The sequence below is a fragment of the Hevea brasiliensis genome, chromosome 8 (assembly GCF_030052815.1).
Source record: "Hevea brasiliensis isolate MT/VB/25A 57/8 chromosome 8, ASM3005281v1, whole genome shotgun sequence".
Lineage (NCBI taxonomy): Eukaryota > Viridiplantae > Streptophyta > Magnoliopsida > Malpighiales > Euphorbiaceae > Hevea > Hevea brasiliensis.
In genome coordinates, this window is record NC_079500.1 from 92,938,383 (window position 1) to 92,965,063 (window position 26,681).

Consider the following 26,681-nt stretch of genomic DNA (forward strand, 5'->3'; position numbering starts at 1 on the left):
TTGGAGCTCATCTATTGACAGGGTAAAGTCATCGGTAGTTTGGGGGTGGTTTGTCCTCCCCGATCAATAGGTGGGCTTATCTTTGTCATATGAAGTTTGTGAATTTGGAGTTAATGATGAAGTTGGGCTATTTCTATTTTTTGAAAGTTAGGATCTGTGGGGGCATGCTCTCAAAAGTATGCTTGTACTGGGTCTATCATCCCTTCCTCTTTGGTTTAACCACATGCTTCCTCTTTGTGGTGTGCTATAGCTAGGGTTTGGACAATGGCTCAACAATAGATGCATTGGGTGGTTCGCAATGGTATGTCAATTCATTTTTGGTATGATTATTAGTTACCATTATTTCCTCTGCCATTGTTTCCTCATTTGATGTCTTTTATTGCTTTAGAGTCAATAATCCCTTATCCAAATGATTTTGTTTCTTTCTTCTCTAATGTTGATGGCTCTTAGTGTTAGAATTTGTTCCAGCATTTAGTGTCTCTAGCTATCTTGGAGATCATGGTTGGTGTGCCTTCTACGAATCTAGAGATTAGGGATAACTTCATGACATAGTCAAATTTACCATTCACTTAACATATGCATGTCTTCTTGATAATTTAGAGGTTGTTGATTGTATGATATGGAAACTTATTTGATCTTGGAAGGATTCTAAACAAATTTGTATGTTTTTGTGGTTGATGGGGCAAGATAAAATTCTTACTATATCGGATTAAAGGTATGACTTTTAATGCCAATTGTATGTAGTGTAGTGGCCAAAAAGAGGACATTATGCATACATTGAGAGATTTCCCATTTTTTAAGATTTGGTTGATTTGATTCGAGTTTCTACTTGGCCTTAGTATTTTATAAGGATGATTAAGGAGTGGTTACATTGAAGTTTTCAAGCCTCTTGTGGGGGTTTGCACTTCCCTTTGGTTTAGGTCTTTGGGTAATAGCGTGGTAGATTTGAAAGTGAATGAACAAATACATTTTTGTTGGTGACGACCTATTTGAGGATCCAATTGGCTTTCTTCTGCATCAAGTGTCTGAAATTTCCCATGTTTTAAATTCGCTTAACTTTTTCTATTGATAGGCCTCTATGACAATCAAGACTTATTAAATGGTCTTCCCCTCTAGTCTACAAGTCAAGTTAAATTCTACTAGTAATGTTTTGCAATATGGCTAGAATTTTATATGACTCTAGCAGTCGATGGTTAGAAGGTTGTGTGAGTAATTTGGGTTCTTATCATGTCTTCCAAACTGAGCTCTAGCGTTTCCATTGACCTTGATCCATAACAGCACAAATATCATGACTAAGATGTTCTATACATTAAACGAAAAAGCATAAAAAGGATATCCCTTAGTGAATATCCCATGACGGCTCAAAGTCTCGGTTTAATCCCCCATTGCAAAGGATATGCATTGAAGAAGTGGACGCACAATTCATGATACCTTACAGTATAATAAATATATGGATTAGCAACGGATTTTTTTTTTTCGGTTGATAAATAGTATGGACTTTTGAAATTATCAATTGAATTAAAAATTTCTTTACTAATTTAACAAAGGTTTTGATTCTGTTGCTAAATCTGGCAACATATTTTTAATTTGTTTGTTAAATTGTAAAGACTTTTCTTCTATTATCAATGAATTTTGAATTTTGCTAAATTTAGTAATGGATTTTGAATTTGTTGGTAAATTAGCAACAAATTTTAATTTAGTTGCTAAATTGTCAAGATTTTTCTTTAGAATGGTAATGGGGTGAGTCAAGAGCATGGATTGCTCCCCCATCCCTCGCTCACGGGAGTTCAGAGTGTAGGGACTTTCACGTCGAGAAGCAACGCGGGTTTTCCTAAGGAGACTTTTCTTTTTAATTTTTTCATCTTAATTTATTATTATGTAATATAATTTATTTTTTAAAAAATAAAACATAAATAAGAAATATAAGTTTAAAACATAATTTTAATAATATATTTACTTTTTTGTTAAAATTATAATATTTAAATACATAAATGCATATAAATAAATTATTTTTTAATAAATAATAATTATATATTATTGTTTGGTGTAGATTACAGTGATTCAGAGTAGGTAGAAGGACTCCCATCCCTGCTCCGCACAATAGCCTTTTTAGTCATTTTAATAATAAACTACTAATTTCACTCAATAAATAAATAAATAAATATATATATATATATATTATTTTTTATTATTTTTAAACTATTTGACATATGAATAATTAAAATAAAAAAAATCATATGACACGTGGCAATTTTTTAAAGGCCAATTGCATAAAAAAATACTAAATGTTTATGCCAATTCATCACATTTATATTCATAGTTTTTAATTTTGTGTGAAATAGTCATATCTTTAAGATTTATCACGATTATATCCAATGGAAACAAAAATTGAATTTGAAAAGTTAATAATAAATTATAATTTGAAAAGCATTTAAAATATTTTACTTAAAAATACATTATTATAATTATATATTATATATTAATTTTATTCTTATATATATATATAATCAATAAGGTTAAAAGATACAAAAAAAATGAAAATTTTTATGTCATCAAATTTAGTAAAAACTTTTAATTATATCAATTTAATCATAAATCTTTTCAAAATGTATTTAATTTTAATAATAAATTTAATTAAAAACAATTAAATCATCATTTCACAAAAATAATTTAAATTTTTTCATTTATTATCAATTTTAATTAATCCTTTTAATTTTATTAATATATTCAATAATTTTAGTTTTTTTTTATTAATTTTAACAAATTTTATGCCAATGAAAAACAATAAATGAATAATACATGTAATATTATTATATAAATTTTTAATTTTTTTCTCTTTTTCTTTCTACTTATATTTTTAATTCACATCTTTCCTATCATTTTATTTCAAATTTAAGGTAAAAAAATCAAATATTTAAAAATAAAACATGAATAAATAATAAAATCAAAATAAATGTAATTATAATTTTCAAAATGATAGATAAATTATTTAAAATAATACTTTTTATCAATTTCACAACAATTGCTAAAATTGATATAAAAATGAAAGATTGGCTAATATTAATAATTAATGTAAATATTTGAATTTTTATTGTTAATTAAGTAATTTAATTAGGCTAATTACTAACATTAAAACTAATGTCAAAGTATAAGATTTAATTGATAAAATTAAAAGATTTGGCTAAAATTAAAGAAATTTGTAAAATTTTTAATGTTTTTAATTATTTTGCTATTAAATAATAATATAAAATTTTATATAAATAGATAAAAATTTGAAATGAATAATCATTTAAATTTGATATTATTATTTTTTTATTATATTTTAATATAAAATTAAAATTTATTTTTATTTTTAAAAATTAATTATCTAAATAAAGTTTAAATAATTTGTATAGATATTATTTTTTAAAAATTTAATATATTTATAAATTATAATATTTTATTGATGTAAAGAATAAAATTAATTTGAAAATCAGACTAATTAATGAAAAAATGTTAAGCATTGTTTTAATTTTATTTAAAATTTTAGTTGATTTTATTAAAATTATAAAATTAGTGTTAGTTTTATTATATTTACCTAAATTAGTCTAAATTGAAATGTAATTATAATAATTTTATTAAAATATTTAATAAAAATTATTTTTTAAATTTATTATATTGAATAATAATTTGAGAATATAAAGTTATTTTTTTTATTCTTAATAAAAATGAAATAAATAAAATTCGTTAATATGTAAGAATAAATTTTAAGTTTGTTTAAAACTATACTTTTATCAATATAAATAATTAAAAAATGCTATAAATTTATAGCTAATAATGTGATTCATCTACTTGAATTAGATTAAAAATTTAAATTCTTAATTTTAATATATAGCTAAAGCTAAATTTTTATTCAATTAAATATTTAATGTTTTAATAATATTTTTATAATAATGTAAAGGGTATTTTTATTCCTCTAATTATTCCCCTCCTCTCCACACACACACTCACACACACACACATATATATGAAATTATTAGATATTTAATGATAAATATTTCATATAATATTAACATTATAGTATAAAATTAAAATTATAAAAGATTTAGTGATAATTTTCTGTCACTAAATGATGATTAGCGACGATAATATTGAAAAAGCATTCATCGCTAAAATTATCAGCCACGTATCTTTTTATCACTAATAGTATTAATGGCGAATTTATATGATTAGTCATATTTTATTATCCTTTAATATGTATCATTGGCGATGAATTATATTTATCTGTCACTATAAATATATATATTTTTTATATTTTTATAAATAATAAATATATTAATATTTTTTATTTATTAATTTTTTATATTAATTTTATATTTAATTAAAATTAAATGTAAATAAGATTCAAAATTTTATAAAATTAAAAATTTTAAAATCATATAAATTTTAAAATTAATTTAAATAATAAAAATATAATTATAATTCATATATTTATATATAATATAGATGTATTAATTTAAAAAAATTATAATTAATTAATTATTAAAATTTTGTAATATAATAATAAAATTATAAAATATAATATTAAATTATATTTCCCAAATAAAATATAGGACAATTACTATACATATATATTAGTCAAAACTGTGCGTTTAGTTTAGGTTAACCTGCAACAAAAGCTCTCCTCTTTCCCCTCTCTCAGTGCCACGCATTCCCTCTCTGCAGCTACTGTCATCGGAAGACCCTGGCTGAGCGGCGGAGTCATTGATGTCAGATTCACCATTCTCTCTTTTAGAGATCAACCAAGCATTCACAGTTGATTCGGACGACAACAACAATTGCTCATAGGTTCATATTTTGTCATAATCTCCCTAAAATCTTCAGGATATATAAATCTAGCAAAATCACAAAAATCTCTCAACTTTTTTTTTTATATATATTTTTTTATCTGTGCAGATACAAATTGGATTGTCAGTGTCAAGGGCTTGGGTAGGATGCTCTTGTGTGCAGATTCAAATAGTTGAATCTTTACTATTTATTAGACGTAGGAAGGATTCACTTTTGTAATCATCATTCGTAACCATTATAAATATCCTGCTTCAGTTTAAGAATATATTACTATATATAATTGGGGGAAGACGGAGATAATGAAAGGCGGAAGGAAGAATCTGAAGAGGGCAACAGAGGAATATAACTTAACGCTTGAACATGGCCAAAGCATCATGCAAGTGGTGTCTCTTAGAGGTTCCAATCTCATTGAGGTGTTTTTTCTTCATCTCAGTTGATTTTAATGCCTCTTGTTTAGTCTTCTAAAGTCTGAATTAGGTTTACTTGTTTTTATCTCATACTGCTGCTTGTGAGTTGTTAGTGCACTTAGCTAATTGGCAGTAGGTCTATTCAAGTCATAACATCATTAGATTTCAACCGTATGTATTTCAGAGGCAACACCATTTGCACACCATTAAACAATGTCTAAAACCAAAATTTCCACACTGTGACTCAATGGACAGCATCAGTCAAATATTTAGATCAATTTCCACACTACTGTCAAAAGGGTGTTGAATCAACTTCAAGCACCATTGAAATTGTCGCCTCATTGTTGCCTAACAAAAATTATACTGCTTGCCAAAACAATTTTCTCAAAATTTGTCCATGTAGATGAGGCACTAATCAGATCCAATTTACAAGAACAAGTAGCAAACTACCCCAAATTTTGTTAAGATAATTAGACTATTACAACCCCCCAAACACCCCCACCACCCCCTTGCCCCGCTTCTCCCCTCTTTTCCTGTTCGTGTTCTTTCTGGTTTTGTCAATAAGTTGATGATGACTTTCAATTTTATCAATTATATATGGAGTTTAGGATGATGATGTCAATTGTAACCATCTGTACTTAAATTCCAATTTAAGTGTACAAATAGTGAACAACCTATACATTTTATATAAGTCTTTTTAAAATTTAAAGGAAAATTAAGGGAGTTATCAAGTTGAAGCCTATAAGAATTTCCTTACTCTTTTTTGTATTGTATTCTTTCCCTTCTCTGTGAACTCCGCCGCCCCCCCCTCCTTTCCTTTTTTCCTGTTTATGTTCTTTCCTGTTTTGTCAAAAAATTGATGAACAAGAATAACAAGAAGTAAGCCTTAATCCCAAACTAGTTGAGTCAGCTATATGAACTCTTTTTCATCAATCAGCTCTGTTAGACACCAAGTATACATTAATATCTAGAACTTGTAAATCCTTTATACTACTCTTCATGTCATCTTAGGTCTTCCCCTTTCCCTTTTTTTCTCCTTTCCTTACTAACTTATCACACTTCCTTATTGAGGCATTTGATTCTCTGTGTTGAACACGATCAAACCATCTTAATCAACCATCTCTAATGAAGAAACATGATAATTTGGGGTCTGTGTAAAGCGCATTTGAGAATATGGATAAGCAGAATTTTAGTTCATAATTTATGTCTCAGATGCTATTGTTGCAACTGATTTTTTTTTTTTTTGTTAATCTGCACATTAGAGGTTTGTGATAATTTCTCTGTTAATACTGTACTAATGTCTCTCTTGTTCAAGGTAATGGACGCAAGAGGTGAGAAGTCATTGGCGTTATTTCCAGCTAAGTTCCAGAAGAGCATGTGGATAAAACGAGGTCTTGTTTCATATGATATCCATATCCTGCTCTAGCATTAGATTGGTTATTAGTTGGCTCTTGAGTTGATCTGAAGCATCTTTTATCCATGAACTGATTGGAAACATATTAGACTTGGTGTTTAAATTGGTTTGATGATGTGCAGGGAGTTTTGTTGTTGTCGATGAAAGTGGAAAGGAAAAGGCTTTAGAGTCAGGCAGCAAGGTGGCATGTATAGTTTCTCAAGTTCTCTTTTACGAACAAGTTCGAGCACTTCAGAAATCTCCTGAATGGTCTGTTTTCTTCACATCTTAAAACTAGACATAGACAATGTTTTATTGCAACACTTCTATTGCATCCTTGCTTTATCTTGTATATCCTTACCCAAAAAATTAATCTTTGGAGCAAAGTTCATTGAATTGATAGTTGATATTTGATTTTACGAGTCATAACCAATTTATATTGTAGGCATCATCTTGGAGCACATATTTAGTCAGTTGCTCTTGTAGTTGAAAGTGGCTTGTAATAGCTTCTTGAAGTGTTCAATCCAATAGATTGTTAAATGATGCCTCTCTTTATTTGTAGCAAGCAGCCTATAGCTTAGAAGTTACTACTGCCGAGACTTTAGATGATTTTTGTTGGTCCTTTGTAATTTCGCTCATTGTCTCTGGGCTGAGCAGAAACCAGTTATAACTGAAAAACCAAACCAAATTGAATTAATTCAGTTGTTTTGGTTCAGTTTCCATTTCAGTTATTATTCTTGGAAAAAATTGGTTCGATTAGTGAGGTCAAAATAATTGAACTGACTGACCCTACTGAACTTTTCAACCTCTGTTGTGCTACATTTTTTGCCCAGTGCCCATATAACAGTCTCCCTCCTCCTCCTTCCAGTGCCCACAAACCCACCCACCCACTCCTCACGTTTTTAAATCTCCATGCCGAAACTTGCCAGAAAAGTGATGTTGCAATTGCAAGAAGAAAAACTCTCTCTGGGAATCGACAATGATAATCCACCTCGGCAAGTCCTCCATCACCATCTGTCAACGTCATTGCCATCTACTTCTAGATTCCAAAATCCAAAAGTGTCAATGTTGATTGAAACAATAGTCCCCTGGGTGAGTCTCTTTAGCGGTGAATGGAAGAGAGGTGCAAACATCAAGTCCTTGCAATCCTGAAATTTGAGTTTCTTTGATTGTTGGGTTTTTTTGATTGTTGAGTTTGTTTGGAAAAAAATAGGGTTTGATTGTTGAATTTTTTTTGTTTGTTTGTGGAAATCTAGGATTATTTAAGTTCCATTTGTTTCATGGAAAATCACTTATATATGGAAAATATTTTCCATGGAAATAATTTTCTAAGAAAATATTTTACACAATTATTTTTTATTATTTGGTTGTAATGTTAAACTAATGATATGTGTTAATGACATTCATGTATAAGTGATTTTACATTTTAATAAGTTTAGAAAATGAATTAGTTTTTCCTTTGGCCATTGACTAGGAAAATATTTTCCGTTGACCCATTTTATGATTGCGCCAAACGCCAGAAAATGTGAAAAATATTTTCTGCAAAACAAATGGAACCTTAATTGTTAAATGGGTTTGTTTAAATTTGATGGTTGAAATTTTGGTTTGAATGTTGAATGAGAGAGAGCACTGCTGAATTCTAATTTTGTGAAGCATTGAAGGAAAGAAATGGGATCTGGCAGATTGGGAGAAGTACCGACGAGTTATAACCGGACCGAACTGGTTTATTTCAGTTTGATTCAGTTTCTTGTAAAATGTATGTTAGTTCTTCAGTGTTTTCAGTAAAAACTTGCTAGTGTATCAAAATAGTTTCTAAGTGTTACCTAATCTGTTACTGAGAAACAGCTTGCTTTTCACTGCCAGTCTGAAAAATACATGCTACAAGCTTTTACTACTCAGCGGTCTTTTATTTGTTACTTTTTTCCTTTTCCTCTCTTTATTGATGCATTGCTCCTTTTCTTTACTTCTGCCTTGTATCATTGAATGCAGGCCAGAAAATTTCAAGTCCACAACTTCTGATGATTCCAATGGGGGTCTATATAGGAACACCTTGCAACAAGAAGATGATGAGCTTGATGCAAGTGATGATGATGGACTCCCCCCATTGGAAGCCAATATGAACAGAATCAAGCCACCGGAGTTCCAATCAGATGCAGAGACGAATTCAGGATCAGATACAGATTCTTAAATGATCATCCTTGTAGAACTCGAGTTTGTCTAAACTGACTCGAAATTGTAATGAAGGAATGTGCCTCAAGTTTTCAAATTAATGCCTGCTTTTCTTAAGTTGTATTTTTTTTTCTAAGATTGATTATTTGCACTACATTGAGAAGTGGTGTTAAAGTTCATTGGTTGGAATAAAACAGCAGCCTTTTAGCTGTTCTAAAATTTTTCTGGGAGTTTTCAATAACTACTGAATTTGAAAGCTTTGCAACGTTTCAACTTCTGGAGATTTCACTACTCTATACTCATCTAACATTTGTACTTGAATGAAACATCTTTTTATGCAAAACGTGTAGGACCTATGTATGGTTATTTACCTTGTAAAAATTCCAGAATGACCTTCTTTTACCCTCTGTTGGAGAATTACCACTTGTTATGCTTGTCGGTACTGACCATGTACATTGATGTTATGGTGGTTAGACCCAGACACGCAGCTCAAACCGTAAACCGGATTGGGTTAACCGTTCTGGTTCCTAAACCAGATCAAAATCATCTTATCCTTAGAACTAGATCGGAACTTGCCGGTTTGAATAAGTGATTCCAAACTAAATCGGCTCGATTTAAATGATTGTTTTCTTTTCCTTCTTAAAAAAAAAAGATTTATAGTGAATTTATATTTGTCATTTTAATTTTTTACATTAAAAATTAAATAAATGATGTCTAAAAATTTTATTATAAGTTGATAATACATAGAACTGAACAGGAACCATTTGGCTAGGAGTGTGCAAACGGTCGGTTCGGTTCCGTTCGGAACCGAACAGATAAAACCGAAAATCAAAAATAAAAAATTTTAAAAACCGAACCAAACCGATTGATAAGAGAAAACCGAACCGAATCGAACCGATAAATTTCGGTTCGGTTCGGTTTTAAACCGATCAAACCGAAATTTATAAAATTTCATATTTTTAATATTAAATCTAAATAATAAAAACATAAAAACAAAAAAAAATAGAAATCAAAACTCAAAAATCTTAAGGTTCGGTTCGGTTTTCTTTGATTTCGGTTCGATTCGATTCGATTCGATTCAAATTGATTCGATTTTTTTTGATTTCCTATATATATTAATAATTTCGGCTCGGTTCGGATTTTTATTTTTTTATGAAAATAACCGAACCGAACCGATTAACCGAAATTATCAAAATTATAAATCGAACCGAACCGATTAAATTTTAAAACCGAACCGATTGAACCGAATTAATCAGTTCGGTTCAGTTTTTCGGTTTAAACTGAAAACTGCTCTCCCCTACATTTGGCCATTCGAGATCCCACTCGGTTGTGGACTGAGTGTGTGAGTGGTTTATATAACAGAACGAACTCTGTTAAAATTGTCATAGTTTTAACAGAAGTCTATTCTCATCATGGAGCCGTTTGTATGTCTTATGTCCATGTAAAAAAAAAATGAAACTTGAGTGAAAAGTGATGGAGTCTTAAGTCCGATGTGGTCTATGAGTTGAGGTTCGTGAGTGAGCGGGCGTGCTTTATGAGTTGGTCATTTGATATCTCATATCAGTTGTGAACTTGGTGTGTGAGTGGTTTATATGGAAAAACGGACTTTGTTAAAATTATCATGGTTTTAACAGCGATTTATTTCTGACACTGAACCATTTGTGTGTCTTATGTGTAAAGAAAAAAGAAAAAGGAACCTTTTGGAACCATTTCAAACATAAGTATGTGCAATTGATGTTATGAGTGTTTATAATTTTTTTTGCACTTTCTTTTTTAATTTATAGCTAGTTTATATTTGAGTGTTTAATTTTTTTTACATAAGAAATTTAATAAATAATTTTTAAAAATTATTATAAGTTAATAATTTTAAAAAATAATTATAATTTTAACAGTAATTTATTTTTACCATTAAACTATTTATATATCTTATGTCTAAAAAAAAAAAAAAAAAAACCTGTGGAACCATTTCGACCATAAATCTGCGCAATTGATGTTCTGAGTGTTTATAATTTTTTTTTCATTTTCTTTTTTAATTTATGGTAAATTTATATTTGATTCTTTAATTTTTTTCATAAGAAATTAAATAAATAATTTCTAAAAATTTATTACAAGTTAATAATGCCTAGGGCGGAACCATATAGAGGGTAGAATAGCCCCCCAAGCTCCATGCAGCGCAACTCCACATGAAATTTTTTTTTTATATTACCTTTGAAATATTAATATTTATAAAATATATAGAATTTTATTTATTAGTAATTGTAAATTTAGTTAATAAGTATAAATTATAATTAAATATTATTTATGATCTCATATTAATTTAATTAATAAATATTTTTTATTTATTGATCATTCTCAATTTAAATAAAAATATTTAATGTAATTTCGTTTTTATTTTAATTTAAAATATGCTTTGCTAACTTTTTTACAAAATTAATAAATAATGTTTAAGAAAAGAAAAATAATGAATAAATAAATTGAATTAATAATTTAATAAATTTATGCTATTTTTCAAATGTAATATTTAGAATGAAAATATTTTATAATATATTTTAAATATTTATAAATATAAAAATATATTTTTAATTAATAAATATAAATAATTAATAAATTAATTTATAATTTCCTTTGACCCCTCCAAAGATTAATTTCTAGTTCTGCAGCTGCATAAGGCTGAACAAGGACTCAAACGATTTTCGTGAAGTTTTAATTTTTTTTTGATAAAAAAAATCTATAACTTTACTAAAAACGTTTCGAACTAACCTATAATTCCTTTAGTTTTTTTTTTTTTTTTTTTCTTATTGAGCTTTTTACCATTAAATTAAACAGCAATTATAAAAAATGGAAATATTTCTATTATTATTATTATTGGTAAAATACATATGAATTTCTACAAATGGGTTTCATGATATTGGATGTTATGATTAAGAGTCTTTGTTGTAACCCTTATTGATAAAAGCATATTAAAAAAAAAAAAAAACTTTTTTTTAGTAATTTTTTAAGAATATTTAAAAATATACTTCGTCTAAAAAAAAAAATCTCAATTCTAAACCAACTCCAGACCCATCTAGAACAACCTAATATTACAAAATATAAGTACACTGAGTTTTGTTTGTTTGTTTTTTTTTTCAAATTACAGTTTCATTAAAAAGAAAATGCCATGGCCCAAAACAAGCATAATCCAACAAGAGAAAAATACAACAATAAGCTCTAAACCTAGCATAAAACAAATCAAGTATAATACCTATAATTTTTAAATAATTATTTTATATGTAAATATTAATACTTTATTATATTAAATATTATGAAAATTTATTTAAAATTTTTTGAATTTTAAAAGTTTGGTTTGATTTTTTTAAAATAATAAACTTCATTAATTTTTAGAAATTAATTTAAAGACCATGTGATAAATTTAAAAAAATATTTGGACTTCACGAATTTTTTTGAGTTTTGTAAAATTTTTTTTGGAAATTTTTGGGTCTCATTTTGGGTCTCAGGGCAGAGTCAAAATTTAATTTTGGGTATTCTGAATAGAACCGATCGAATCTAACTGAACCTGATTAGACTAGTGGAATCGGATCAGTCCTCTTTTTCTTCTTTCTCTCCTCTCTCACGCGTCACTCGATCAGCCTCCTTCTCCACTCATTTTTTCTCTCCTCTCTCCTCCCTTCGCTAGCCAGCCGCCGTCCCTTTCTTCCTCAGTCACTGGCGCACCTTTCTCAAGCCTCCCTGCTGCAGGCCGACGTCCCAGGTGGCCGAAAAATTGCTCCAAAGTCCTCCCCTTTGCACGCCCAACTTTTCAACTTTTAAGGCCAAATTCGGTCGATCCGGCCATCAATCGGACCGGATTTTATCCCAAACACTTTCTAGTCATCGAGAGCTTTCCATAGACACCAAGATCACAAATTTTCATTAAGGAAATTGTCTAATTTTAGCTTGGGAAGTTTTAGCCCATTTTAATTTTTGGGCTTTCTCCCAAACCGGGAACCCCATGAAAATTCTAAGAGTACCGGCGTGTCCCACTCGACGAGAGTTTCGCGGCAATATAAATTTTAAAATTTTTCGATACTGAAAATCTAATGGGTCCCACAGACTTCGCAGTGTTTTTTAAGGTTTTAAATGAGCTCATTTATTTTTGTAAAAATTATATTCTAACCCTTGGTAGTATGGGCTTCACGTAGGTATCTTTATTTCGTGGAAATTCAACCAGTACCCGGATCTACAATTTCGGGTCAAACAGATAAGCCGCCAGAGCTGTTTTAGAATCGGATTGGAATTGCAGTCCTCCCCACTATTTGCAGATGCCCTAGACGCGTTCCAAGCATCAGAATTGGCATATGTAAACCCAAATCTTATGTTTCTTCATTTACCTAGTGTCGGGTTTAAGATAAAAATCCATAAAATATTCGTTATTAGCTAGAAAATTATAATTTCTTTTGCATTAGCTTTATAATATTAAGGACCGCAGGCAAAATTTTAGAAATTTTAGAGCTTGTTTGAATGATTTTTATAAAATGTTAGTTTTAGAGACTAAAATGTAATTTTTTAATTTTGTGAGTATTTCCTGTTTTGGAGGGCTCAGGATGGGCCATATGATGTTGATGGGATATGGATTGAGGTGTATGAGTTAGGAGTGTTATTTGAGCCCTTGTGCAGATTGGGTAAGTCCTAGGTACAAGGGAAACTCTGCTGAACTTTTAGCAAAACCTAGGCTGTCTTTGACTCTTTCAAATTTTTCTTTTAAGTAAATATTGATCAGTTGGTAATGTAATTGTTTAGGTGAGCTAGGCCAGCCTTCCTCCTCTACCCAGCCGCTGTAGTGACTTATGAAGTATTATGAGTACATATTGATTTTACTTATAATTTCAATATTATTATGTATTTAAGACATGTTCATACATCACTTATAAATATATGTACATAGTTAGTGACTAGGCATGCCTTGTATTGTATTTGTATTTGATGACATTGCTGTGGTTGTTGCTTTATGGCAATCTAGAGCCACGTGTGTGAGTTAGTGTGCATTTGGTGTGCATATGGATATGGGTAGGACCGGTAGACACGACTAGAGCTTGACTCTCTGGGACCTGATTCTTATTATTGATAAGTCAGGGTAGGCGTGGCTCGAGTTGATCTCGCTGGCCCCCGCATTTGGATATTAAGAGAAAGTCCAACTTTGAGTTGATCTCACTGGCAAAGGCTAAAACTAAGAGAGCTGTATAGGGGATCAACTCCCATATATATATGTTTGAGTATGGATTTGACAAACGGGTGTGTGAGTGCTCCAGATTGCCATTGATGTGATTATGATTTAACTTGTTTGAATTGTGATAAGATGTTGCATTTCATTCTCAGAGATGCACTAGACTTAGATAGTTATAGAAATTGTATGTAAAATCAATATCTTACTCTATGAGTCGAATGCTCACTCCTGTTCACCATTTTTTTTTCAGGCTATAGGAGTGCTTTTTTTTTGTGACTTACCTACTTTCTTCTTTGCAGGTTTACTAGTCGCTGTATTTATATTTATGTTATGTTATTGATTTAAACTCTAGCACTCCGCATGTGCTAGAAATATTTTATTGATTTGGGACTGTAAAAGATTATTAATTGAGGTTGTAAACTTAGTATTATGCATGTATGGTTGAATGGGATGGACATATACTTTGGATGAGGGAGTTGAACTCCCATTAGATTAAACTGATTGATTGTGGGTTGTGAGAGTGAGCTGAGCTCTTCATATATATATATATATATACTGTGATCACAGGTCCGGTGAGCTAAAAAAACTCCCTGTTGGATAGTCCAGTTTATAACCAGACTCTGTCTGGTTGATTTCTTGAAAATAGGCTTAGATATGGGCTTTAAGGTTGGGCTAGAGAATAGTTAGGCTTGCTACGGGCTTTGGAGGCCTTATGCTGACCCAAGTCCTAGTGTCGGTCTGGTCTAGAATTTAAGTCATGACAAAGTTGGTAATTGAGTTTAGGCTCCAGATTCATGGGAAGTACATGTCTAAGGCCTTAAGAAGAGTCTAGTTAGGAGTCACACGCAGGGTATAGGATCCATATTCATCCTTGCACGATCATTCTTGCATCTAGTTTCTACTTCATGTACCTATGTGTGATTATGAGTTTGTAGAGATGCTTAGCATGCTATTTTGGATTTTTGCGGGCTAATACAACTGTATTATAGGAAAATGCATAGAAGTAGAAGAGCTACCACAGTGCCAAAATAGGAAGTGCCGGATGAAGTATCGGCACAATATAAGGCGCCTGCCCCAAGGAGACGGGGCAGGAGACCTAGAGCTGCTCAAGTAGAAAAGCAGTAACCACCAGTTCAGGAATAGTCTTTCATGGCCCAAGGTCCAATGGATCCAATGGTAGTTACTTTAGCTGGTTTACAGAGGATCATTGATATGATAGCATAGTATATGGTTCGCCCTCTACAACAGCAGCAGCCCACAATACAAAGAGTGGAATTGTATAAGTAGATTGTAAATTTCAAGAAATTAGTGCTGGGTACTTATGACACTACAAATGATGCCTACTGGTTTTTAGACTCCTGTAGACAAGCAGGGATGGAGCTGCAGGTAAGTGATAGGAGATTAATAGAATGTGTGCAGCATGTGTTGGGGCCTGTGCCTAAACAGTGGATGTCAGATTATGTGCTTCCTTGAATTGAGGGGCTATCATAGACATAGTTTGTTGAGTTGTTCATCAACAGATTTGTACTAGAGAGTTTCAGAGATCAAAAGTAGTGGGCCTTTGAGGCCTTAAGACATAATGGTAGGTCTGTAGATGAGTATGCTTCTAAATTTCTGGAGCTAAGCAGGTATGTAGCGATAGCAGTGGTTACAAAAAGCATGAAAGAGAAAAGGTTTCTAAAGGGGCTAGACAAGAAGTATGCAAACCTGTCTATGTTGTCAGATCAACCCTTTGATGTAGTAGTGGATAGGTCCAGGCAAATTGAAATTAGCTACATGGGAGATGATGGGAACAGAGAAAGGAAAAATAAGGCTGAAGGGTCATCTAGTTTCCCACAAATGCACACCATGGGTGGCAGCCAAAGCCACCACAGTGAAAGGATTAGAGGGAATAAGAAAGCAGGCCACAAACATAAAATCAAAGGATTCAGGCTATGTAACACCCTCCCTGTAGTAACTCCGTACATTCTACTGTCCTGGTGACCAGTGTTGGTTCGGACAGCTAGAACGTCTGGAAAAATATTTAAACTAAAGTGAGGAACCATAATTAACTCAAATATTAATAAGAAAAATTTAGGAAAAATTTTAGAAATAAAATACAACCAAGTTAAGTGAGCCGTTGCCCTAGCGATGGGTAACCTAGTGAGAAGTTGCGGTTCTCGCAACTAGGAGCCCTAGACCCGGGGGAAAAATTATAAAATAATTTTTGGGACTCCAGAGAAGGGTCATTGAGGTTCCTATGACATTAGAATGCCAAGAAAATATTTAGAAAAATTTTTCAATCGGTACAGACAATTTTGACCCGTTAAGCTAAACGGAGGGCATTTTGGTCATTTCGCCTTCAGAGGCGATTTTTGGCCGACTTGTCCAGTTGAGTAAATAATTATTATGACATAAAATATGAATAAATATTGCTAAAAATTAAATTAAAATTTGATAGAAAAGAAAAGAAAGAAAAAGGAGCTAAATTGGGAATTATGATGTCATGCTTAGGTAATTAAAAAGAGATGGCCAATCAAATTAAAGGAAGACATTATAATACATCAATTGGGCAGAAAAAGAGACAATTCTAGAAAAATTCTACAGCTATTCATCTTCCCAAAGGAGACGTCCCACACTCCTCCTTTCTCTCCTCCATTTTCATGCTTGCAAAGCTTGAATTCCTTAGCCTTTTCTCAATAAAACCTTAGGTCCCTTCACAAAAATTGGTCACCCAACCTTGCTAAAGTGTTTGGCAGCCTAGAAAAGGAAAGAAAGTGAAGTTTAAGCTTGAGAAAATTCTACCCTACAAGAGGTTAGTGCCTATTTATACATAAATCTCTCTTATTCCATGTTAGAGACTTAAAATGAGTAAGGATTTGTGAATTAAATAAATAAAATTTATGTGTATGTATACCATGAATTTCGGCAGCCCTAAGGAAGGGATAAGATTGATTGTTTTGATGGACTTAGAGTGGACTAGAGATCATGATTAAAGAATATATATATGTGGATAATGAATTAGAGAGTAAATTAAGGTATCTTGTGTAAATTCATAATGGGAATTAGGGTTTTGGGAGTGAAACTTGGACTTTGCTTATGAAATGGTGAGTGAACATTCTAATGGTCAATTAGTGACCATTTGAGGTAAGTTGACCATAATTTGAAGTGAATTAGAGTATTACAAACTGAAATGGTATGCTGCCTAGTGAGGGCAGCAGGGGAGGCTGTGAGTCCAGCCTGTTTGGACTGCCATAACTCTGGCTGTGTAGGTTCAATTGGTGTTTGTCCAATTGGACATGAAACTAGACACATAATGGCACAATTTTGGTGAAGAAACCATGCCCAAAAGACCAAAGCAAGTGGACCAAAAACTAGCCCCAATCCGGATGTCCTGCAACCAGATTCTGCAGAATGACCAAATGAACAGTAATTGTTCATTTGGCCATAACTCATTGTAGAATGGCCCAATTGACCTGAAATTTTTACAGCAACAAGTTAAGATATAGAAAAACAACTTTAATGAAGAAACCTACCCCAAATTATGACTAGAACCTATCCAACAAGGCAGTTGCAATCACCATTCACTGCACTGTAGATATGGTCAGCCGTGAAAATTTTCAATCTGGCCAGTTGTGGTTTTTGGACCATAACTTGAGCTACAAAACTCCAAATGGAGTAATTAAAAAAATGAAGTTCAACTAGACAAAATAAGGAACAACTTTCATGTTTATCACTTTTTCAAATTCCTACTGTAACAGTAACTAATGGAACAGTAAAAATAGGGTACAAAAACTGAAAATTCTGCTCCATTAACTTTGAGCTTAGAAATGGTATTGTAACCAATACCAACAAAATTTGAATGCAAAATGTGGTATGTTGGGAGTGTTAAAACCAATGTACCTATTTTCTATGCAAAAGTCAACATTTTTGTTGACTAATTAAGGGAATAGTAACACCAAAACTTGAAATTCAAAAATTGTAAAACTCAAAAGTGTCAAATGCCCTAGTATACCTAACAAGATTGGTTTGGATAGCTTGGCATGCCAATAGGGTTCGATTAGCGATCGCACATGGCATTATGCCATTTTGTGATTTCATGGCTTTTAGCCATTCGACATTGTGTTGATATTTGGCTTTGTGCCTATTGTTATTCTGACTTATTAGCCGTACATTTGCCTGGAGATACATATGTGACCGATGGTGTGACGGCCCGAGGTACTAGATACCCAGTGCCAGCTTACCCGTTTATCCAGTCCAGTCGTCCAGTATAGGTTACTTGGGCAACCAAAAATGAAAGTGGATAAATTTAACGAAATAATGAATATAACAAGTACAAAACAAGTAAGACATCGATACATGCACTGCATATTTACTTCATGTTATTTCTTTTTATTTTATTATTGGCACCACTAAGCATTATTGCTTAGCGCGTTGCTTTTGCCACGCGTAGGTTCTGGAGATACTGGCTGAGAGCCCAGTAGACCACAGACTGGGTGAGACCTCTTGCAGCTCTGCATAGTGTCCGTGTCACCTCACCATCTTCAGTGCATTGGTAGGACACTAGGTTTCATTTTGGTATTTTGTAACTAACTTTTATTTTCTTTTGTGTAAATGAAACTTATGTAATGTATTTTGATGTTCATTTAAATAATGAAAATTGTGATTATGAATGGAAAAATTTGAGTATTTACTTATTGCTTATATATGAGTACCATGAAAAATGAATGATTGAGAAATGGAGATGTTGTTGAAAATAAAAATTATATTGAGATTTTGATTTTGGAGTTTGAGATTGATTGAAAATATTGGAAGTGTTTTTCACAGGTTTCGAAGAACTGTTTTCTCCATTTTTAGTCGGTACTCTGCCGGATTTTCTATAAAATTTTCGGAACCTCAAATAAATTATAATTTCAATAAATGACTTAAATGAATTATATTTCACAAGTTATATTCAAAACTATGATAAAAATTAATTAAGGAAGAATAAAAATGATTAAGATAAAATAGAGTGTTAAAATTTACACGTGTGACATTTCTTACTCGGATATACTGTAGACGGGTAAGGGGTGTCACATTTAGTGGTATCAGAGCACGGTTTAGGCGTTTCTGGGCCTAGATTGAGTCCATACCATGCATTGCATTTGTAAGAGTCGAGGTGACACTAATGCAGATCTGTTTGTCTTTCTTATTTTGAATAGGATATGGACCCTACATCTCAGAGGGCAGTTGAGGAAGAAGTGGAGAGTTATGCTCCACTGCAGCAATGAGGCTGGGGTAGGGGAGAACTCCGCCCGACTCAAGCGAGAATCCGCTTAGCCTCCACAGCCGTGTTCCAAAGAAATGGCGAATTTTTCAAACAAATGGCTGGGGTAATGCCACCACCACCACCACCTCCACAACCAAAATCACACCTGGAAAAATTGAGAAAATTTGGAGCAGTAGACTTCTTTGGCAAGAGAGAAGATGATTACATTGCAGTAGCTGGTTGAGCAGGCAGGGTTTTAAAACAACTCCACTGCACTTAAGAGCAAAATCGAGAAGCTGCTGTATCTCTGTTGCAAGATGATGCATATGAATGGTGGGATACGGTGTCCAGTGAAGTACAGCCAGAAGTAATAACTTGGGACTTCTTCCTCTCCGAATTTAAGAAGAAATATGTGGGTGTGTATACCTAGAAGAGAGAAGAAGAGAGTTCATTAATCTGAGGCAGAGACAGCTGTCAGTGGCCGAGTATGAAAAGGAATTCGTCAGATTGAGCCACTACGGAAGGGAGATAGTCCCTAATGAGGCCGAAAGGTGTAAGAGATTTGAAGAGGGATTAAATGACAACATAAAGATCATGATCACTGCCTTGGGAATCACTGACTTCACCAAGTTAGTGGAAGCTGCAATAAAGGTTGAAAAGGTTAGAATAAGTGAGCAGACCAGAAGAGAGAGACAGCAGAAGAGGGGCCCGGGTCAGTCTAGTTCATCTCCTGCACCTGGGAAGAAGTTCAAGGGTCCACCCACACGAGTTCAGTCGACCACAAGGTCGAGTCGGTCTCGGGGCCTAGGCCACAGTTCACCCCTAGGAGAGGTCAGTCCACACCTGAACCAGCCCCAGCATCTTCTGCATGTCCACATTGCCTGAAGTAGCATAAGGGGGAGTGTTGGAGAGTGACTGGTGCCTGCTTAAGGTGTGGGTCAACAGAGCATCAGCTGAAGAACTGTCCACGCAGAACTACTACAGCTGCTCCAACACAAGCAGACAGACCTACTCCTGCATCACAAAGGGGTAGGAAATCTGGCAAATCTGAGGCAGTGGGACCATCTCAGAGGCCTACATCTGAGCCAGCAGAGAGGCCAGATAATAGACCACCTGCCAGAGCCTATGCCATTCGAGCTCAGGAGAAGCAAGATGCCCCGGACATCATTAGGGCTACGTTCTCCCTCTACAATACACCTGTGCATGCATTGGTGGATCCAGGATCCACTCATTCATACATCTGCATCAACCTACCCGTAGAAAAGGGGATACTAGTAGAGGAGAGTGACCAAGACATTCTGGTCACTAATCCATTGGGCCACAGTGTAGTGGTGAACAAAGTGTACAAGGATTGCCCGTTAAAGATTCAGGGGTATGAATTCATGGCAGACTTAATTGAGTTGCCTTTTCATGAGTTTGACGTGATTTTGGGAATGGACTAGTTGTCACGTCATCAGGCAATAGTTGATTGCAAATTGAAGAGAATTTCTTTGAAAACTAGTGAGGGTAATGAGATCACTGTTGTGGGTGAAAGGACATATTTCCTATCTAATGTTATCTCAGCCACAGTTGCAAGAAGAATGATGAGAAAAGGCTGTGAAGCCTACCTAGCACATGTGGTGGATACTAGGCAGGCTAAGCCAAACCTGAGTGATATACCCATAGTAAGAGACTTCCCAGAGGTATTTCCTGAAGAGTTGCCTAGTTTGCCACTAGAAAGGGAAGTTGAATTTGCTATTGAGACACTGCCGGGTACAGTACCCATTTCCATTGCTCCTTATAGGATGGCACCCACTGAATTGAGGGAGTTGAAAACTCAGTTGCAAGAATTGCTTGATAAGGGGTTCATACGCCCCAGTGTGTCACCATGGGGAGCTCCAGTGCTGTTTGTGAAAAAGAAGGATGGGACTTTGAGGCTATGCATCGATTCTGGCGATTGAATAAAGTGGTATGAAGAACAAATATCCGTTGCCTAGAATTGATGATCTGTTTGATCGGTTGAAGGAAGCAGAGTATTTTCCAAAATTGATCTCGAATCAAGGTATCATCGATTGAGGGTGAAGGATGCGAGATGTGCCAAAGGCGCATTCAGACCCGATATGGGCATTATGAGTTCCTAGTGATGCCCTTTGGCCTAACAAATGCACCAATGCATTCATGGACCTTATGAACCGTATCTTCCATCCACACTTAGATCGGTTCGTAGTGGTCTTTATTGATGATATTTTGGTGTATTCCAAGACTAGGGAAGAACATGATGAGCATTTGAGGATTGTTACGCAAACCACGAGAGAAAAGAAGGCGTATGCTAAGTTGTCCAAGTGTGACTTTTGGTTGAATGAGATTGCATTCCTTGGACACATAGTGTCGGTGATGGGATTAGGTGGATCCCAAGAAAATAGAAGCGATGATGGAATGGAAGCCTCCCGGGAATACAAGCGAGGCGAAGCTTCTTGGGGCTAGTGGGTATTACAGAGATTTGTGAAGGATTTTCCTTAATAGCCGCTCCAATGACCAAGTTGTTACACAAGAATGTCGTTGTTGGAATGACAAGTGTCGCACCAGTTTGAGAAGTTGAAGGCTATGTTGTGAGGCACGGTATTACGCGATCGATGTCGAGAAAGGACTTTGTGGTCTACAGTGATGCCTCACATAATGGGTTAGGGTGTGTATTGATGCAAGAGGGGAAAGTGATCGCCTATGCTTCCAGGCAGTTAAGGCCACATGAACATAATTACCCTACCCATGATCTAGAGCTTGCAGCAATTATCTTCGCACTGAAGATATGGAGGCATTACTTATATGGTGAAAAGTGCTACATTTACACAGACCACAAAAGTCTAAAATATTTGCCAATCCAGAAGGAGCTCAACCTTAGACAGAGACGGTGGATTGAGTTCTTGAAAGACTATGATTGTGTAATTGACTACCATCCTGGGAAGGCAAATGTAGTTGCTGATGCTTTGATCAGAAAATCCATGACAACTTTGAGATCATTGAATGCCCGTCTATCCTTGGTTCGAAATGGAGCTATTTTGGCTGAGTTGCAAGTGAGGCCAAACCTGTTACAGCAGATTTTAGATGGTCAAAAGGTAGATGAGAAGCTAAAGGCTATTATGAGAAAAATCCTAGAAGGAAAAGCAACTGACTATGAGGTGAAAGCAGATGGGTGTCTGTACTACAAAGGAAGAGTATGTGTACCAAATGATGGGGAATTGAAGGCCAGTATTCTGAAAGAGGCACATACCAGTGTTTATGCTATGCTCCCAGGAAGTACAAAAATGTATCATGATCTGAAGCTTGATGTTGGTGGCACAGTATGAAGAAGGACATAGCTGACTATGTGACTAAATGCTTGACATGTCAGCAAGTCAAGGCAGAACATCAAGTTCCATTGGGTTTGCTACAGCCTATACGCATACTTGAATGGAAATGGGATCGGGTCACCATGGATTTTGTAAGTGGTCTACCTCTCACCCAGAAGAAACATGATGCAGTATGGGTGATAGTAGATAGATTGTGAAGTCGACACACTTCTGCCCGATTAGGGTGACTACTCCTTTGGAGAAGTTAGCGAGTGTATATCAGTGAGATAGTTAGACTGCATAGAATTCCACTTTCCATCATATCTGATCGAGACCCAAGGTTTACATCGAGATTTTGGAAGAAGTTGCATGGGTCCTTGGGTACACAACTCCACTTCAGCACAGCTTTTCATCCTCAGACGGATGGGCAATCAGAAAGAGTAATCCAGGTAAACAATTGAAACCAATTAAATTAATACACATTGAACTGAAATGGTAATAATAATGTGAAATATATGTCAGGTCCTTGAGGATATGCTGAGGAGTTGTGTCATTGAGTTTGAGGGAAGTTGGGATAGATACCTCCCACTGGCAGAATTTGCATACAACAATAGCTACCAAGCTAGCATCCAAATGGCCCCGTATGAAATCTTGTATGGGAGAAAATGTAGAACTCAGTGTCTTTGGCCGAATTGGGTGAAGACAAACTGGTAGGGCCAGACCTGGTGAAACAGACTGAGGAGAAAGTAAAACTAATCAAAGCCAATCTGAAGGTTGCCTCAGACAGACAGAAATCCTATGCCAACTTGAAGAGAAAAGAAATAGAATATGCGGTTGGCGATAAAGTGTTCCTCAAGGTGTCACCGTGGAAGAAGGTACTGAGGTTTGGAAGAAAAGGTAAGTTAAGCCCTAGGTTCATTGGCCCATATGAAATCATTGAACGTGTGGGTCCAGTGGCCTATAGGCTAGCTTTACCACCAGAGCTGGACAAGATCCACAATGTGTTCCACGTATCTATGCTAAGAAGATATCGCTCAGATCCTTCACATGTCATCTCCATGGAAGAATTTGAAGTACAACCGGATTTGACATATGAAGAAGAACCCATACGGATCCTGGCTCGGGAAGTGAAGAGTTGAGGAATAAGCAAATTCAACTGGTGAAAGTGCTTTGGAGGCACCACAACACCGAAGAGGCAACTTGGGAAAGTGAAGAGATGATAAGGCAACAATTCCCTCAACTGTTTGCATCAGGTAAATTTCGAGGACGAAATTTAAATTAGAGATGAAGAGTTATAACACCCTCCCTGTAGCAACTCCGTACATTCTACTGTCCCGGTGACCAGTGTCGGTCCAGACAGCTAGAACATCTGGAAAAATATTTAAACTAAAGTGAGGAACCATAATTAACTCAAATATTAATAAGAAAAATTTAGGAAAAATTTTAGAAATAAAATACAACCAAGTTAAATGAGTCGTTGCCCTAGCGATGGGTAACCTAGTTAGAAGTTGCGGTTCTCGCAACTAGGAGCCCTAGACCCAGGGAAAAAATTATAAAATAATTTTTGGGATTCCAGAGAAGGGTCATTGAGGTTCCTATGGCATTAGAATGCCAAGAAAATATTTAGAAAAATTTTTCAATTGGTACAGACAATTTTGACCCGTTAAGCTAAACGGAGGGCATTTTGGTCATTTCGCCTTCAGAGGTGATTTTTGGCCGACTTGTCCAGTTGAGTAAATAATTATTATGACATAAAATATGAATAAATATTGCTAAAAATTAAATTGAAATTTGATAGAAAAGAAAAGAAAGAAAAAGGAGCTAAATTGGGAATTATGATGTCATGCTTAGGTAATTAAAAAGGGATGGCCAATCAAATTAAAGGAAGACATTATAATACATCAATTGGGCAGAAAAAGAGACAATTCTAGAAAAATTCTGTAGCTATTCATCTTCCCAAAGGAGACGTCCCACACTCCTCCTTTCCCTCCTCCATTTTCATGCTTGCAAAGCTTGAATTCTTTAGCCTTTTCTCAATAAAACCTTAGGTCCCTTCACAAAAATTGGTCACCCAACCTTGCTAAAGTATTTGGCAGCCTAGAAAAGGAAAGAAAGTGAAGTTTAAGCTTGAGAAAATTCTGCCCTACAAGAGGTTAGTGCCTATTTATACATAAATCTCTCTTATTCCATGTTAGAGACTTAAAATGAGTAAGGATTTGTGAATTAAATGAATAAAATTTATGTGTATGTACACCATGAATTTCGGCAGCCCTAAGGAAGGGATAAGATTGATTGTTTTGATGGACTTAGAGTAGACTAGAGATCATGATTAAAGAATATATATATGTGGATAATGAATTAGAGAGTAAATTAAGGTATCTTGTGTAAATTCATAATGGGAATTAGGGTTTTGGGAGTGAAACTTGGACTTTGCTTATGAAATGGTGAGTGAACATTCTAATGGTTAATTAGTGACCATTTGAGGTAAGTTGACCATAATTTGAAGTGAATTAGAGTATTACAAACTGAAATGGTATGCTGCCTAGTGAGGGCAGCAGGGGAGGCTGTGAGTCCAGCCTGTTTGGACTGCCATAACTCTGGCTGTGTAGGTTCAATTGGTGTTTGGCCAATTGTAAATGAAACTAGACACATAATGGCACAATTTTGGTGAAGAAACCATGCCCAAAAGACCAAAGCAAGGGGACCAAAAACTGGCCCCAATCCGGATGTCCTGCAACCAGATTCTGCAGAATGACCAAATGAACAGTAATTGTTCATTTGGCCATAACTCATTGTAGAATGGCCCAATTGACCTGAAATGTTTACAGCAACAAGTTAAGATATAGACAAACAACTTTCATGAAGAAACCTACCCCAAATTATGACCAGAACCTATCCAATAAGACAGTTGCAGTCACTGTTTACTGCACTGTAGATATGGTCAGCCCTGAAAATTTTCAATCCGGCCAGTTGTGGTTTTTGGACCATAACTTGAGCTACAAAACTCCAAATAGAGTAATTCAAAAAAAGAAATTCAACTAGACAAAATAAGGAACAACTTTCATGTTTATCACTTTTTCAAATTCCCACTGTAACAGTAACTAATAGAACAGTAAAGATAAGGTACAAAAACTGAAAATTCTGCTCCATTAACTTTGAGCTTAGAAATGGTATTGTAACCAATACCAACAAAATTTGAATGCAAAATGTGGTATGTTGGGAGTGTTAAAACCAATGTACCTATTTTCTATGCAAAAGTCAACATTTTTGTTGACTAATTAAGGGAATAGTAACACCAAAACTTGAAATTCAAAAATTGTAAAACTCAAAAGTGTCAAATGCCCTAGTATACCTAACAAGATTAATTTGGATACCTTGGCATGCCAATAGGGTTCAGTTAGCAGTACTGCACATGGCATTATGCCATTCTGTGATTTCATGGCTTTTAGCCATTCTGACATTGTGTTGATATTTGGCCTTGTGCCTAATGTTATTATAGCTTATTAGCTGTTTTGTTGCACACCGGGAGATGCATATGTGACCGATGGTGTGACGGCCCGAGGTACTAGATACCCAGTGCCAGTTTACCCGTTTATCCAGTCCAGTCATCCAGTATAGGTTACTTGGGCAACCAAAAATGAAAGTGGATAAATTTAACGAAATAATGAATATAACAAGTACAAAACAAGTAAGACATCGATACATGCACTGCATATTTACTTCCTGTTATTTCTTTTTATTTTATTATTGGCACCACTAAGCATTATTGCTTAGCGTGTTGCTTTTGCCACGCGTAGGTTCTGGAGATACTGACCGAGAGCCCAGTAGACCACAGACTGGGTGAGACCTCTTGCAGCTCTGCATAGTGTCCGTGTCACCTCACCATCTTCAGTGCATTGGTAGGACACTAAGTTTCATTTTGGTATTTTGTAACTAACTTTTATTTTCTTTTGTGTAAATGAAACTTATGTAATGTATTTTGATGTTCATGTAAATAATGAAAATTGTGATTATGAATGGAAAAATTTGAGTATTTACTTATTGCTTATATATGAGTACCATGAAAAATGAATGATTGAGAAATGGAGATGTTGAAAATAAAAATTATATTGAGATTTTGATATTGGAGTTTGAGATTGATTGAAAATATTGG

The 26,681-nt window shown here is 34.2% G+C and overlaps 1 protein-coding gene across 2 annotated transcripts; it reads left to right on the forward strand.

Moving 5' to 3' along the window:
• Positions 1-4,626: 4,626 nt before the first annotated feature.
• On the forward strand, positions 4,627-9,015 carry LOC110659827 (uncharacterized). Of its 2 annotated transcripts, XM_021817872.2 has the most exons (6): positions 4,627-4,827; positions 4,936-4,968; positions 5,083-5,240; positions 6,550-6,625; positions 6,771-6,897; positions 8,617-9,015. In XM_021817872.2, exons 3-6 carry the CDS (start codon positions 5,127-5,129, stop codon positions 8,813-8,815), a joined length of 516 nt encoding a protein of 171 aa, XP_021673564.2. In that variant the 5' UTR covers positions 4,627-4,827; positions 4,936-4,968; positions 5,083-5,126; the 3' UTR covers positions 8,816-9,015. The 2 variants fall into 2 exon arrangements, with proteins under 2 accessions (XP_021673564.2, XP_021673566.2); XM_021817874.2 differs by lacking the exon at positions 4,936-4,968.
• Positions 9,016-26,681: the final 17,666 nt, after the last annotated feature.